This window comes from Marmota marmota, unplaced genomic scaffold (genome assembly GCF_001458135.2).
Source record: "Marmota marmota marmota unplaced genomic scaffold, marMar, whole genome shotgun sequence".
NCBI classification, from domain to species: Eukaryota; Metazoa; Chordata; class Mammalia; order Rodentia; family Sciuridae; genus Marmota; species Marmota marmota.
In genome coordinates this window covers 6142426-6158087 of record NW_025999869.1, presented here as the reverse complement: position 1 = coordinate 6158087, position 15662 = coordinate 6142426, and the positions used below count along the sequence as shown (strand labels likewise).

The 15662-nt window shown below is 46.7% G+C and overlaps 1 protein-coding gene across 1 annotated transcript in view; it reads right to left on the bottom strand.

Moving 5' to 3' along the window:
* Slit3 (slit guidance ligand 3) overlaps window positions 1–15662 on the bottom strand; it is a 563280-nt gene that overhangs the window by 34742 nt on the left and 512876 nt on the right. The window contains exons 25-27 of the mRNA XM_048814838.1: window positions 10824–10895; window positions 8914–9077; window positions 6233–6357 (exon numbers count right to left, since the gene is read on the bottom strand). Of these exons, the coding sequence (XP_048670795.1) occupies window positions 6233–6357; window positions 8914–9077; window positions 10824–10895 (361 nt within the window). The remainder of the gene's footprint in view (window positions 1–6232; window positions 6358–8913; window positions 9078–10823; window positions 10896–15662) is intronic.

Sequence of the window (15662 nt, the reverse complement as noted above, 5' to 3'; positions counted from 1 at the left end):
GGTTACACCCAAGTATTGGCAGCAGCCCTGTACAGGACCCGGTAGCCTGGGGAGGGGTCTGTTGCATCTATTTCTGGGTCACAGTTCAGTGGCCTGGGTGGATGCCAGGTGGGGGTGACCACGGGAGGCCTCCCACTGCTGTTCCACCTGCTCACCATCTGCCAGAGAAAACCCTCTTTCCTTTCTGCTGCTGCCAGTGCCTGTCATGGAATGGGACTGGGGCTTCCTGGTGTGTGGTCACTGCCAATTGAGCCTGCCCAGGGCAGCCTCCGCTGAGGACTCTGAAATGCATCCTCCTGCTCTCTCAGGGCTGCTGCCACTCCAGCAGCTGGTCATGGCTGGCTGGTTCTTAAACCATTTCATGCCCCCACCACAGTTAGAGGGCTGTCAGTCTTAGAGGGGAAGGCTAGTGCAGTTTGGGGTGTCATCTGGGTTCATCCTAAGCTACAGTGACCCAGGGCCCTCAGTCAGAGTGGGAATAGAAACTGTGATGATAATCTTCCCTCACATTATGGAGCACACTTTCTGTTCCAGGTCTTATGCTAAGCGTTTTATATTCATGTTCACAAGAACCCTCCCAGATCGGTATCAGTGTTATCACACACATTTTTACAGACAGGGAAGACAGACTTGGGAATTGAGGTAATAGGTTCAAGACTGCACAGTTGGAAATAGAGGCGGCAGCTGAGCCCAAAGCCAGTGCTGGGCCTCTGTGCTGGACCACTGATCTTGACCCTCTTAAAACCCAGGTTCTGGAATGTAGTGGATCAGAGCATGAATCTAGGTTGGCTGCTGTTTTGCCTGGAGGAAATTCTCCCTGAGCCTCTTTCCATTTTCTGTGAAATGAGAATAATAGTTAAGTATCCTAAATTAAAACATCCAAAATCCAGAATGCTCCCAAATCTGAACCTTTAGGGACTGGCATGATGTCATAAGTGAAAATGTCCACACCTGATCTCGGTGATGGGTCACGGTCAAAATGCAGGTGCAGAAAAAATGCCAAATAAAGTTACAGGCTATGTGTATGAGGTGAATATGAAACAGAGATGAACTGCATTGTAGACTTAGGTCCCATCCCTAAGGTAGCTCAGTATGTATATGTAAATATTCCAAAATTGGAACAAATCTGAAATCTTTGGTCCCAAGCATTTCAGATAAGGGACACTCAGTCTCTACCTACCCCAGGGGAGTAACTTGTTTAGAAATCACATAGCTGTAAGCATGTAATGGCAGCTCATAGTAACAGCGGGGATGACAAAAGACTGGGGTCTGAGGCAGGGTGGCATGTGGGTGATTAAAATACCTTTTAGGGTCCCCGATTGGTGTTAAATAGCTTGGGGGTATGTATAGGGTCGGCAGCAGGGTAGATGGACTTGCAGGCAAGGAGAACCTTGAGAAGCTTTGGGCAGGGCCTCCTAAGCCCCTGCCTGGTCCAACCTTGCAAGTAGCATCTACTCCAGGTGGAATATTCCCCTCAGGGTGGGGATGGGGGTGGAAGTTGGGATACCTGTCTCCCCTAGTCTTCTATGCTGAGCATGGGAATCTAGGGGGCAGATCCTGGTACCCGATGACACAGTAATTGAGCCTGGAGGTGGGAATTTCAGTGACTAGAGAAATAATCACCATTGTCAAGGCCTGGCTAATTAGTCTTCAATTCTTCTCAGCTGCATTTTGTTCAAATCCTCCAGATATGTGATGCTCCTTGGTCCTTCCTCACTTTCTACTCCTCAGTGTGTGTGTGTGTGTGTGTGTGTGTGTGTGTGTGTAAAGGACATGACTGAGGATACTGGCTTCCTTTTAAAGAGACTGGAAACATCTATCCTTACTGGAAAGCTCTTTCTGAGATGGGGCTGGGAGGGCTGTTCTAAAACCTTGCTACTCAAAGTGTGGTCCTTGGACTGGCAGCGTTGGCATTCCATGGAGCTTGTTAAAAATGCAGTCTGAGGCCCGACTTTATGTCTCATGAACCAAAGCCTGCATTTTAACAAAATCTCCGGGTGACTCTTGACAATACTGAAGTTTGAGAAGTACTGCTCTGAGACATTGAACGTGTGTAGAAAGCTGAATGGCTGAGAAATACATATTTATGTCCCAAATCCTAGAATAGTGGCAAGATAGCCACCTTGTGGGAAATGTCTACTGAATGCTCTCACTGAGATAGGCAAGTGCAAATGTGATGCTTTTCCATCTTGACGACATCCATACCAAGCTCAGCTGGTGAGCATGAGTATTCCCCTTTACCAGTAGGAAAGTGAGGCATGGTGAGAATCAGTGGCTAGTGATGAGTAGGGGTGTAGACCTTCCTGCAAGAGGTAGCTGGTTCTGATTTTAGCTCGCACACTTCCCAGGTGTGGGGGCCTGGATAAGTTCTTAGGTTTTTACAAACCTTAGATTCTTCACGTATCAAAAGAGGATAAAAACTTATTTCGCAGGCCGATTAAGAGCAGTGTAGGAGGTGACATCCTGAGACTGCTTCACAAAGGCCTGGTGTTCTCGTAGGTTAACAAAGCTGCCAGCAGATCAGATGATAAACAGTGCCTGCTAGGCCTCTTTTTTTTTTTTTTATGGCACTGGGGATTGAACCCATGGGTGCTCTACCACTGAACTATACCCTCAACTCTTTTTATTTTTAAATTTTGAGACAGGTTCTCACTAAGTTGCTGAGGCTGGCCTCAAACTTGCGATCCTCCTTCCTCAGCCTCCTGAACTACTGGATTATAGGTGTGTGCTCCTGCACCAGGTTTGCTGTGCTTTTGGAACATTGGGACTTCCCAAAGTCATGCAGCTGGTCAAATGAGAAACTTAGATATCTGAGTAAATGTCTTGGCCTTGAGCTTGATTTTGTGGGTGACAAGGGACTGTGGTCAGCTTAGTGATGTATCCAAAACTACTCTTTCATTTGTTTCCCTTGAGTGGGCTTCAACCCGTCAAGAAGGAGAGCAGGTGAAATGAACTTACCCAGGGAGTCAGATGCACCATGAAATGGCCCCTTTGGCTCAAACTGCTCCACTTTACATTGGAGGAAACTGAGGCAAGGAGACGAGCAGGAGTGCCCTGCAGCCAGGGGGACACAGGCTCTCGGGGTTCCTTCCACATGGGGTTCTTTCTACCACTGTATTCTGTGTTCTGTTTTTCTCTACCCTAAAGATTCAGACAGGTTCTCAATGGCCAGGGACTGTCACCCTCAGTGTTGCAATTGCTGAACTTACTGATGGGCAGTGCATGGAGTGGCCAAGAGCATGGGTTCTGCAGTTACTTGGCTCTGAGCCTGAATCCCAACACCCTCACTGCTATGTTCTGTTCCTTCAACTGTAAAGTAAGGGTCATTTATCAGGAACTGTGTCCCAAGGCTTTGATGAAAGGTATGCAAGGTGGTGTAGCTAGTTTAGTGTGCTGTCAGTACACAGTAGGCACTCAACAGTGATGGCTCTAATACTGACTATGTTGTTGTGATAGTCAACATTTTTGTCATCCCCATGTACATTGCCACAGTCATCACTATCATCCTCACCATCACCATATGATCAGCATCAGCATCATCACTACCACCACCTCCATTGTCACCACCATCACCATCACCATCACCATTGTTATCACTATTGCCATCACTATCACCATCCTCATGATCATCATTATTACCCCCATCATTATTGTCACCACCATCACTATAATCATTGCCATTATCATCACCTTCATAACCAAAATCATAACCATCATGATTATTACCCCCATCGTTATTGTCACCATCACCATTGTCATCACCATCACCATTACCATAACCATCACCATCACTATGATAATCTTCATCATCACCATCATTATCGCCATCACCATTATCATCACTATCATCATTACCATCCTTACCAGCACCAACATCACTATCATCATTGCCATCATGATCATCACTATCACCATTACCAATGCCATTGCGATCATCACTATCATCATCGTCAACATCAGCACCATTGTTATACACCATCACCATCATCCCTTTCATCATTATCATCACCATTACTCACACCATCATAATCATCCCCATTATGTAACCCCGACCTGCCTGAGCTCAAAGGTTCCTAAAAGTCAAAATCTCTGTTCAGATTCTTTTGAAATCTATAAGATGTCCAGAGTCTTGTGAATAAAGTTAAAAAAAAAAAAAAAAAAAAAAACAAACCTGGCATTATCCCTCTGTGGCCCTGTAGATGAACTCTTTCCTCTGATGTGAATGGTCAAGACTATGGTCAGAGGAAAAGTGTAGTGTGGACTTTCAGATTCAGGCCAAGTTCAAAGAGAGGGAAGCCAGATTAGCATGGGTGTTCATCTAATCTTTAAAATAAGGATGATGACCTCCAACTCTGAAGGTGATTATAAAAATTAGAGGAGGGAATAAATGCTTAAGGCCTAGTTGAGGGCCTGGTCTTTAGTTAATAATTAGAGAACCACACAAGGACTGGGCATGTAGCTCAGTGCTAGAGTGCTTTCCTAGCATGTCTGAGCCCCTGGGTTCTATCCCCAGCACCAAACAAAGGAAACAAAGAGAACTAGACATGCATGGAACTAGAAGATCATAAATACACGTCTCAGTTCCAGGAGAACCATCAAAAGTCATTGACTATTCAGTGTCACAGATTGATAATCTGTTGAACCAGCATGGAACCACCTATTCTGATGGCCCCTCTCACAGCTGGTATGAGGGAGTTGCATGCAAGGGAAGAAGTAAAAATCAGTGCAGACTGAAGGCCAGATCCTGTCATGGGTGCACCAAGTACATTATTGTACCCTTTATTCCCGCATGATTGGGGGGTGGTCTGGTGTACAGATGGGAGAGCCAAGGCTAAGTCATTGGCCATTGCCGCACAGCTAGTAAATTTCAAAAACTGGAACCCACACATGCTTCTCAGTGTGAATACACAGCTTGAGTTTTGTCCACTGAACCCACACAGGGAGGTTCAGGGGAAGCATGGCCCCCTCTCAATCTCTGTTCTTCCCCTGCTAGTAACTGTATGGGTGTAGAATGCACAGGTCTGAGACTCTGGTGAGTTTGAGGCCTTGGGGACCTATGGCTTCAAAGGGAATCCTTGACCTGTCTTGTCCCAGGCCCATAGGTGGCACTCTGACACTGTCTGCTAGAAGCACAGCTACCATTGAGAAATCTCCCAGTTTCCCTTTCCCCACCTGGAGTCTGCTCTTCAGCTTGTCACTACACACGCACAATCCCTCTGGGGATGGAGATGTGGCTATGGCAGTCACCTGTCACTCAGCCTATACCAGGGGTGAGCACTGGATGGATTGTGGGGCTGTCTTGGACTCGTGGTGTGTCCAGAGCATTCAGATCAGTGCCCTGAAGGCTGAAATCTGGGAAGTTCTGCAGGGGAGGATGGAGCCACAGCTCTGCCGACCCCCCTGACACTTTGACTCTGGAATCCTGTAGACCTGGGTCTTAATCCCGTCACCTCTAAGCTTTGGGAAATCAAGTCAAACCCTGTCAACAGTTGTAGGCCTGGTTTCCACATCAGAAAAATGGGAATTAATGATTTTTTCATAGGTTCACTGGGAGTGTTTAAAAAGAAGAGATGAGCAAGATGCCATGCAGAGAGCTTGGCACACAGTCTGTCCTCTCTGGATGTCAGCAGGGAGCAGGGTGACATCTCCTGGGCAGTGCTGTGAGAAGAGGGAGGAAAGGACTATCTTGGAATTGGCCTGGATTTCTGGGGAGGACAAAAGGGAGAACTGGGTCTCACTTCTGTAGGCCCCCCAAGTTTGCCAGCAATGTGGATGGGCTTGGCAGCCCCCAGGCCTTTTAACCCCTATCTCTGTATCCTCATCAATCTGAAATCAACACTTTTAGGGCAGGACTCGGGGGGGGGGGGCGGGGTTGATGGGGAAAGAAGGTTCTGGAAATCCCTTGGAAAGGGACTCAGTGGGTTCAAGGCGTGCCTTTACTTGGAAGCACTTGAACTCTCTTGAGATGTCATTTCCCCATGTTTCACAAAGAAAATACAAATGCAACATTTCCCCCATATCTCAGAGCATCTGTCTCAAGACTATAAGGGGTCCTATTTGGCACAGTGTGACAAGACCTGGCAGCCTTTGCCAGTTCTGAGAATAGGAAAGTTCTAGGAAATGACACTTTGGATAGGGTCAGCCAGCATGGTGCACCATCCTGGGTCCAAGACAGAGGAGGAGCCTGGGGTGTGAATGGTGGCGACTGGGGTGGGTGGGGCACCTGTCGTACCTTGTAGCTGTAGGGGCAGGTGCAGCGGTACTGCTCCACAGGGTCCTGACCGCATGTGCCATTGTTCTTGCATGGGCTGGAGAGGCAGGCATTGCACTTGGCCGCAATGTTGATATCCACTGGACCTGGGTAGCAAAACCAGCGTTGGTGGCAGCTCTGAGCGGGCTCACTGCCACACCTCCCTTTCCCTCAGTTCTGGTTCCTCTCCATCTCCATGCCCGGGGCAGCTGGTTCTCTCCAGCCAGCACAACCATCCTGGCTAGAGTCACATTAATTTAACCATTGTCCAGTGAGAAAAATCACAGCGGGACATCAGACAGAAGCATTTCTGCAGTCAAATCAATTACTGTAATTAGCCTGATCCGATTTGGGTGCTAATCTGCAAACAAGGCACTGTAATTAGAAGCCCCCTGTGTATCTTCATATTCCAGGGAGCCCTGGACCTAGACTACATTTGGGCTCTCACTTCTTCACCCTCAAACACCCTTCCCATGGAACAGTCAGTGCCAGGCTCCGGAGGGATGCGTATGCCAAAGGCATGCATAGGAAGTCCTCCCTGCAAAACCCTACAGGTTAGAAACAGATGGCCCCACGGACACAGCAATGTGTTGGCACTGTGCTCGGGGACACTTGCATCCATGGCAGTTCCAACTATCCCTGCTTTAGCGGTAGGGGCTGGAAGAGCGCATGGTCCTCATACAGGGCTTTGTAAAGGGGACAGTGTCCTGCTGCTGCAGCCAGCTTTCAGCATGAGCCCTGGATACACAGGACTTGCTTAATGACAGGACTTTAAATGATCGTGGGGCTGACAGTCCTCAACCTGGACATGGGTGGAGACGAGCTCCAGGAAGTGGCCCTTCCTGATGGATGAACAGAAGGGCCTGACTGAGAGCCTTCTATTTTTAAAGCTCCTCAGGTGATTCCAACCTGCGCAGCCAAGATGGAGAAATGCTATTCTAGAGTTATTTGGATCTTTTAGTGTCAGATCAGATGTCTGGGAAGCTGGAGGTAGAAAACTAAAATTAGCTTTAAGTCAACATTCCCCCCACCCCCGGCTTTTAGCAGAAGGATGGGACACAGTGTTTTGTTGTTGCTGTTTCGTTTTGAGGGCAATAAAGTATATCTGTATATAAACCTTCAGATTCTAAGAGATGAGCAAAGGACACGAACAGACAAATGTGAAATGTAAATGGAAAGTAAATTTTTGAGACAAAATTCAGAATCCACAATAATTAAAATAAAACGAGATATGATTGTTTTTTTACTTTATATTAGCTATGACTGCAAAATAAGATAAAATAATAAGAGCACCTAATGCAAGAGTCCCTCAGAGGGTGCTACTGGGAGTTGGTTATAATCCTTTATGGAATCACTCTGGCAACATGTGTGAAGATCATGTACTTTGACTCAGTAATTTCCATTCTGTGAATGTCGTCTAAGAACGTAATTTCACATAGAGAAAGACTTTATGCATCCATGGTAAGAAAAAGAAATGAAAACACTCTAAAGATTTTAAGCTGGCTAAGTAGTAGTGGAAAATTACATCCAGCGAGGTCATCAAGAGCATGCATTCTGGAAACAGAAGGACCTGGAATCCCACCTGTGTGTTCTTTAGAGGTCATTGGGGCTGGGATGCAGCTCAGCAATGGAGCCCTTGCCTAGCAGGCCCAGGCCTGGGTTCAGTTAAAGTAACCTCTTTGAGTCTTAGCTTTCTCACTTTTCAAAAATGAAGATAACATTAATATTTGTCTCATAGAAGTTTTACAGAATTACATAACTTGATACATGAAAAGTGAAAATCAAAATAATATTCTAAAAGTGCTTAAAATAGCATCAGTTACAAAGTAAAGAACTCAGTAGTTTGTTATCCTGATAATGATACAATCAGTAAAAATCACATGTACACAAAATTTGCTGCAGTGAATGGGAAAATGCTAATGATGGTAGGTAGACAGTGCAGGCTAAAGGGGATAGGCGGGTTAAAAGGGTTCTCAACTCTGGAAAAATATGTGCAGGAAGAAGTCAATGAGGAAGTACAGTTGGCTCTCTGTGATCATATCACATCTGCAGATTCTGCATCCAGATTAAACTAACCACAGATAGAAAATGTTCAGAAAATAATTGTGTCTATACTAAACATGAACAGACTTCTTTTGGGATTCATTATTCCCTAAACAATATAATACAACTACTTTCTACGTAGCATTTTCGTTGTATTGGGTATCATAAGTAATCTAGAGATGGTTCAAAGGACACAGCAGGTGTGCGTATGTGCAGATATGATACTGTTTTATATAGGAGAGTGTCCTTGTATTTTGGTATCTGTGGGGGACCTGGAACCAATCCCCAGGAATGCTAGGGACTGACGGCTGTAAACACAGCAGCAGAGTCTGGGAGTGTAGTGGCGTGACAGTGTGTGCTGAGGTGCCTGCTGCCCTGGGTTCACTTGCCAGCACCGGTGTGATGGCGGGAAGACAGCAGAGGGCTTTGGTGGGGAGAATGACAAAATGAGATGTGATTCCACATTAATTTTAGCATCTGAGTCTCTGTTTGGCCCATGGGAGAGATAGGGTAATGATTTTAGAAGTCACATCTGTTGAGATGCCCAGCTCTGATGGGCTGTTGGAGGAGAGAACCCACCCCACAAGGGGCAGGAAAGTGAATAGGTGGGCAGCACCTACCTTTGCACTGGAACCGATGGGTGGGGGTGGTGAGCAGGAGTCTGTCGGCCATGGGCTCGGGGCTGCTGCAGCGGGCGATGCCAGGTTCCTTGTACCCTGCCTTCACCCATTCTGACAACCAGCGCAGATTGCAGTCACAGTGCAGTGGGTTGGTTCCCAGTGCCCTGGGAGGCAGAACAGGAAGTTAGGGCCCCCTGTCCAGCCTGGTCCATAGGCTCCATATCCTTGGCTGCCTGGAAAAGCAGGATTTTCTGACTTTGGTCGATTGGGGTGTCTGACATGGAAACAGGTGGAGAAGTTTCTCTTTTGGAGCAAAGCTAGTATCTTGAGTGTATTTCCAATCCTGAGCATATGCCAATGCCTACCTGTTCCCCCTCCCACTTTTGAGACATTGCTCTCACTACCCTGGTAAAATTGTATCCTCAACTCAACTCCAACCCTGGCTCCCCTAGAAGCTTTCTGGAATGTTGGCCACATCATTATCTGGCTCCTGTCCCTACTCAAGGGCCCTTTGGGAGATGTATTCTGTAAAGAAGTTTCTGAGACCCAGAAGTTTGGAAGCAGCTTCAGACCACTCAGATTGAAGATCAGAGAGGAGGGCACAGTTCAGTGTGGAAATCTCCAAAGTAGTCCCAGGAAGAAAATACTAGAACTTTAAAAAAAAAAAAAAAATCCCATCTGGGCTGGGGCTGTAGCTCAGTGGCAATGCACTTGCCTAGCATGTGTGAGGCACTGGGTTCTATCCTTAGCACCACATAAAATAAACAAAATAAAGCCAACTCTGTCCATCTACAAAAACAAAAACCCATCCTTAACCATTTCTACTTCGAATGTTTTAAAATATGCATACATAATACCTTAGTATCACTTTGTATGCACACAAAATATGAAAATAATCAAATAAACATATAGGAGGAGTACAAACTCAAACATATTCATGGACAGAGGATTGTAGTAAGATAACCAAACACCAACAAAATAATAGAGGTGCCTGATCTAGGGAAGAGAGCCCTGGCCTGGAAGTCAGGGAAGTTGAATTCTAGGCCAAAGCCTCCTTGAACTGCTAGGTGACTTCCACCTAGCCACTTTGTGTTTATGGACCTCAGTTTCCTTGCATGAAATAGGACAGGAGGACCTGATCCAGAATGTGGGACGGTTGAGAATGCGCACTTTGCAGTCCAGGTAATCCTTGAGCTGTGCTGAGCCTCTGCTGCTTACTGACTGTGTCACTCCTGGACAAATTCTTTAAACCCTCTAAGTTTCAACTGTATCATGTAGAAAGGGTTAAAATTGCCTCCATAATAAGAAATGAGTTAGATAATTCATCCAAAGTGTTTAGCATATAGTAAACATTTTCTGGCAGTTCTTCTTACATTGTTTACAGAATCGATGATGCCTTTGAAGGCATTGGCAGCAAAGAAAAAGACAACGTAGACAGTATGGATACGTTGTCAGAAAATAAATTAGTCAGCCTTCCGAATCCTCGGGTTCCACATCTGCAGATTCAACCAAGTGTGCATCAAAAATAATGGAAAACAATCGCATCTGTGCTGAATACATCCTGTTTTCCTGTCATTATTCCCTCACCGAATACAGGACAACAACTAATAACATAGCAGTTGCACTTTATTAAGGATTAGAAGCAATCTAGAGATGCATTAAAATATGCAGGAGGATGTGTGCATGGGTTCTTTGCAAATACTCTGCATTTCATATAAGGGACCTGGGCATCTTCAGATTTTGGTCTCTGCAGGGGCTCCTGGAACGAGTCCCCTGCAGATGTGGAGGGATGACTGTGTGTATGGAATGGATATATTCCAGAAGCTAGCTGTAATGATATTGTGATGATGTCGCACATTATGAGCTTGCGTTTCCAGTGAATGCAGGCTGGAGAGAAAGGGGCTACTTACAGGTGGGAAAGGGATGTCAGGTCATTGAAGGAGCCTTCAGGAACAGTGGAAATATCGTTGCCGTGGAGGGTCCTAAGATGGAAGGGACAGGTCAGAGGGTTACACTCAGTGACAGTTTGAACCCAGCCACCTGTCAGTAGTTCCCAGAGCGTCACTGCTTGCAGCAACAGCTGGTGCTCTTGCTGCAGGTTGAGTGGCTGTTCCTCTGCCCAGCTCAGCAGCAGGGATGGAGGGCAGAGTATTTGGGGAGGAAGAGGGTGCACTTTTCAATGGGATAGAACTGGGAGGGAATCAGAAATCAGTCCATTTTGGAGGTGGAACATGAGGTAAATTATTCTCTGGGTCTCCATTTTCACACCTTAAAAGTGGAGAGGCGTATCTACACACAGAAGCCCTTGGAAACTCAGAGATGATGTTCTTAACTATGCCTCAGACCATAATTTCTGGGGCCAGGTTTCTTGCCTTCAGAACCTGACTCTACCACTTTCCAGCTGTGTGACTGTGGGCAAAGCAGCTCCACCTTCTCTGAGTCTCCCTTTCCTACTGTAAAATGGGAATGAAATAAATGAGATTTGCCACGGAGGTAGCAGTGCAGGTGTTATTCCATGCAGAGAAAGCCTAGCACTCCAGACACACATACATGAGCCTGGCACTTGGCACATATGAGTGCATCTTCTGACAGCAAGTCCAGGGGGCTGGGCAACCTGTTGGGTATCTGCAGCCACTCTTGGGAGTGTAGGTGGTGTGAGCTATTCTTTTTTGCAAAGTGGTGGATACTGAGCCTCTCTGCCAGTGCCTGGAGGACAGACAGGTCCATGAAAACGTGGAATGAAACTGTTCTGTGCTCCAGGAACGAGAGCCAATCTACAATTCAGGACTATACATCCAACCAAAAAATTTATCGCCAGCAGCATTTTAAAAAAAGCCTAATTAAAAAACCCCTAAATCGATGACTCACTTTGGGGTCTGGTCTATGAAATACAAGGTGCTAAGTCCTAGAGACTCAGAAGCTTCTTTACTGACTGATGGCCCCATTGGGTGTGCTGGTGATAACACACTGTTAAGGGAAGGACTAACAACGTGAGTGCAGGCAGGAGTCCTAGTGAAACAGAGACAAGGTTAGCGCTGACAGCGTAAATGTAAGCAGTAACTCATGGAACCGCTCTTTTGTTTTGCTTTCTGCTGAAGTTAGACTGCCATGGGTCTTCAACTGAAACTGAGATGGTAACTTAATTATATTTAATATAGAACAGGGATCTCCCATGGGGTGAGTATTGACCTCACACTGCAGGAGAATTGACGCTAGAAAACACACAGATCTCTGAGCCTCATTGGCAGAGACACAGATTCTGTGGGTCTGGGTGGACCTGAGGTCCTACATTTCTGACATGTTCCCTGGTGTGCAGCTGATGCTGTTCCAGGAACCCTTCAAGGGTGAAGGTTCAGAGAACTTCCCCCTATTACATCAGGGCAAGGGATTCATTTCCCTCTTCCTCTTCCCAAATCTCCTCTCTTTTCCTTTGGGCACTGGATATCAAACCCAGGCTGTGAACATACCAAGCATGATCTGGAGCCATGTCTCCTGGCCCTCCTCTCCTCCTCCTCCTCATAGTTGTGCTTGGTTGGCATCCTCACCATGGCCAACTCCTTCCCCTACAGTTCCAGGTCAGACTCTCTGGGGTGGGATGGGGTGGGAAGCAGTCCCAGACTCTTGGGCCGTACGTTGGTCAGGAGATAGTCAACAGTCCTCTGAAGGGTGCTCCTGCAGCTTCTCACCTCTGTGGGTGAGAAGCAGCCCGGGCACTTCTGAACACACTTATGGTGTCATTTCATCTCTAATCCATGAGCTTGGTTACAAACCTCAGCGCCTGCCAGCTATTGACTTGGATGGCTTCACTGTGCCTTGCTGTTTTGCAAATGCACTCAGCCCCATTACTAATCGTTTCTGGAAGGGGCCTGGGCCCCTAGAGGCATGAAGCTCTACTTTAAAATTACCAGATAACCTAAAGGCAGTTTGAGCATGGTGACACCCATAAGCCACACACCCACTTACTGTGAGGGGGGCCACTGAGATCTCTGTACCTACGGAGAAATGGGCTGCATTTTACTGGGACAACTCTAAAGAAATCTGCCTCCACCTCAGGTTCTCACTCCCAGATTGGCCCCCAAAGACGGTCTCTAGCATGTCAGACCCCATCATAAAAGGTGCTGGAGAGGTGGGTGACGCGCTTGCCAGGAAGCACTGGGTGCCTCCGCCTTCCTCTCCCTGACACCTGCAGGAACAGAGGCTGGCCAGCCCCTCTCAGAACTCCCGATGGCTCATCTTTGCTCCCCTCCTGACTACCAGGGGATGTAAAGGCACACTTGGGATGCACACGGTGGCATTGGTAGTGCAACATCAGGACCTAACCACCCGTGTCAGCGCTGGGCTGTTGGAACCTTGCTGTCTGGATCCTCGGATGTTCACAGTTTGTCTGATAGTGGCAGGACCTGTCCTCGTCCTAAATGTGGGCTGGAGTCAGTGGATTCTCTTCTGAGCAGGTGAGGCCACTTCCAGGGATTAAGAGGTTAGGCTCTGAGTCAGGTGGCCTGGGTTTGAGGTGGCCTGGGTTTGAGTCCTTCCTCTCGTTCTGGCTTTTGGTGCTCAGTTTTCTCATCTCTAAAATGAAGGCAGTCTTGGAATCTACCTGTAACGGTAGATGTCCTTTGTGGGGTGCAGGTTGCTTAGCACCGACTCCTCTTTTCTGTAGCGGCTCCCCTCTGGTCCATTGGGAATCACCTTCCCCGGCTCTCACTTCAAGAGCTTTGCGCTCCTGCCACTATTGGGTCTGGTGAGTCAGAGTCACAGTGAGTGCAGTTAGAAGTTTAGCATGACCTCAGTGGGGTGCAGGGACCCTGAAATGGATACCCCCAAATATGGTGCTCTGACATGCTGGAGCTGAGGAGCAGTCTCCAGTTCTTGCTGACATCCCCCTGGTCAGCCCCACTTTCTCTTGATCCTTTCTTTCCCGAGGCACAGGAAAGGACTTTCCCTGAGATTCCCCTATTGATCTAAAGACCATATCCCGCAAACAGAAACAAAATCATCTCCATATTCCTACATTTCATAGGTCCTGGAAGATTAGAGTTCTATCACAGAGGGGGAGACTGAAAATCTATCACCATTCTAAGACCCCAGAGGAACTTTGCCGCAGGCCACTGTCTATTCTATGGGCTCACTCTCTCCCTTAATAAAATTCACTTACTATCCCCCCAAAACTGCACCCCCCACTTCCTCTCCCCTAGGAGGAGGGCATTTCCTGATGTTCCACAGCTGGCCAAAAGTGAAATGCTGTTGCCTGGTAAGGGGGTGGGCACTTTATCCAGAAGGCAATCAAGCAAAAAAGCCAGTGGGCCCTCTCCAGAGCTGCCGTGGGGGTTCCTGCAGTCCACAGAGCAGCATGGGTGTGAACGGCGCCGTCTCACTCCAGGGACCAGGAGATAAATCTAGGATGACAAATGATGTCCCACGGGCGCCCTCACGAGCACACTCTGCTGCAGACTTCCGGGTGCTAACTGACTCCAGGTGGCCCTGCTGTGGCTGGGGAGGGGGACCAACACTAGGGACCACACACGCACAAGGCATGTGACTCAGCGTGGGGCAAAGATCCCCCAAGAAGAACTAAAACGCCCACAACCAGAAGAATGAGAAGTTATACTCCATATATGCGTAAGATGCCCGAACACGTTCTAATATCAAGTATAAGTAATAAGAACAACAATGAAAAGAATATTTTCTTCTAGCTAATTTTAGATTAGGAGTGACAGAGAAAAGCCTGTGAGGTTCATACTTAGGGCTCCGGTCATGGTCACCTTCCTGATGCGTTCTTTGAAATGTATTTACACCGCCACCCCCACCCGCCAGGCCTCTTACTGCTCTCTCGGCCTTTGATGTTCATCCTGCTCCTCGTGCCAGACATCAAGCTCTGATAACTTTTGACAGTTTAATCAAAATAATGAGATCCCACAGAAATAAGGAGAGAATATGAGATGCTCGAACACAGTTGTAGATAGTGCAATTCCCGATTTTGAAAACCCTGTCTTTTCCCAAACTATGTAAATTGTAAATGTTACTGACTTCATTCATTTTTAACTTAGCCTCACTTCTTACAGAAATGACTTTATATTACCAGCTAGTGATCAATGATTTTTTTTAAAAAATTGTTTCCCTTCAGTTTTTCTTCATAGGTATCAATGTTCACAAGTTATTATAAAGTTAGGGTTCTTTCTTCCATGTAAATCCTGTGCTAACCCTTCCCACACTGCAATTGGATTTCATCTCTACCTCTTTAATTAACTGTACTTCATTGGCTGGTTGTATCATAGTTTCTTTAAACATTTCCCCATTGTGACCCCTATGGGTAATATTCAAAATTTAGTTTAAAAATAACAGTGCAACCAAGATCATAATGCATAGAACTTTTCCCTCATGTTGGATTATTCTTTAATATAAATTCCTATGTGTGTGATTACTGGGGAAAAGGATACAAATATAAAAAATATAGCTCATAAACATTTTTATTTTCCCTGAATTGGTCCTTATGCAGAAAATGGTTGCTCCCCACTGAGGTGCATGGTTGGATTGGGGGGCTCTAAGATCCCTTTTTATTCCTGAGATCTCGCAATTCTAAAACGATGATGCTAAATCTTAATTCAAGAAGCAAGCACCAGCGCATTGTATGTTGTTGGGGATTTCTGATGAGCTAATGACAGTAGCCCTGCTGGTTAGAGGGAACCCCTGGGCAGGCTGGTAATGCTCACTGCCCCCCCCCCCCCGACAGACCAGATGGACACACAAAT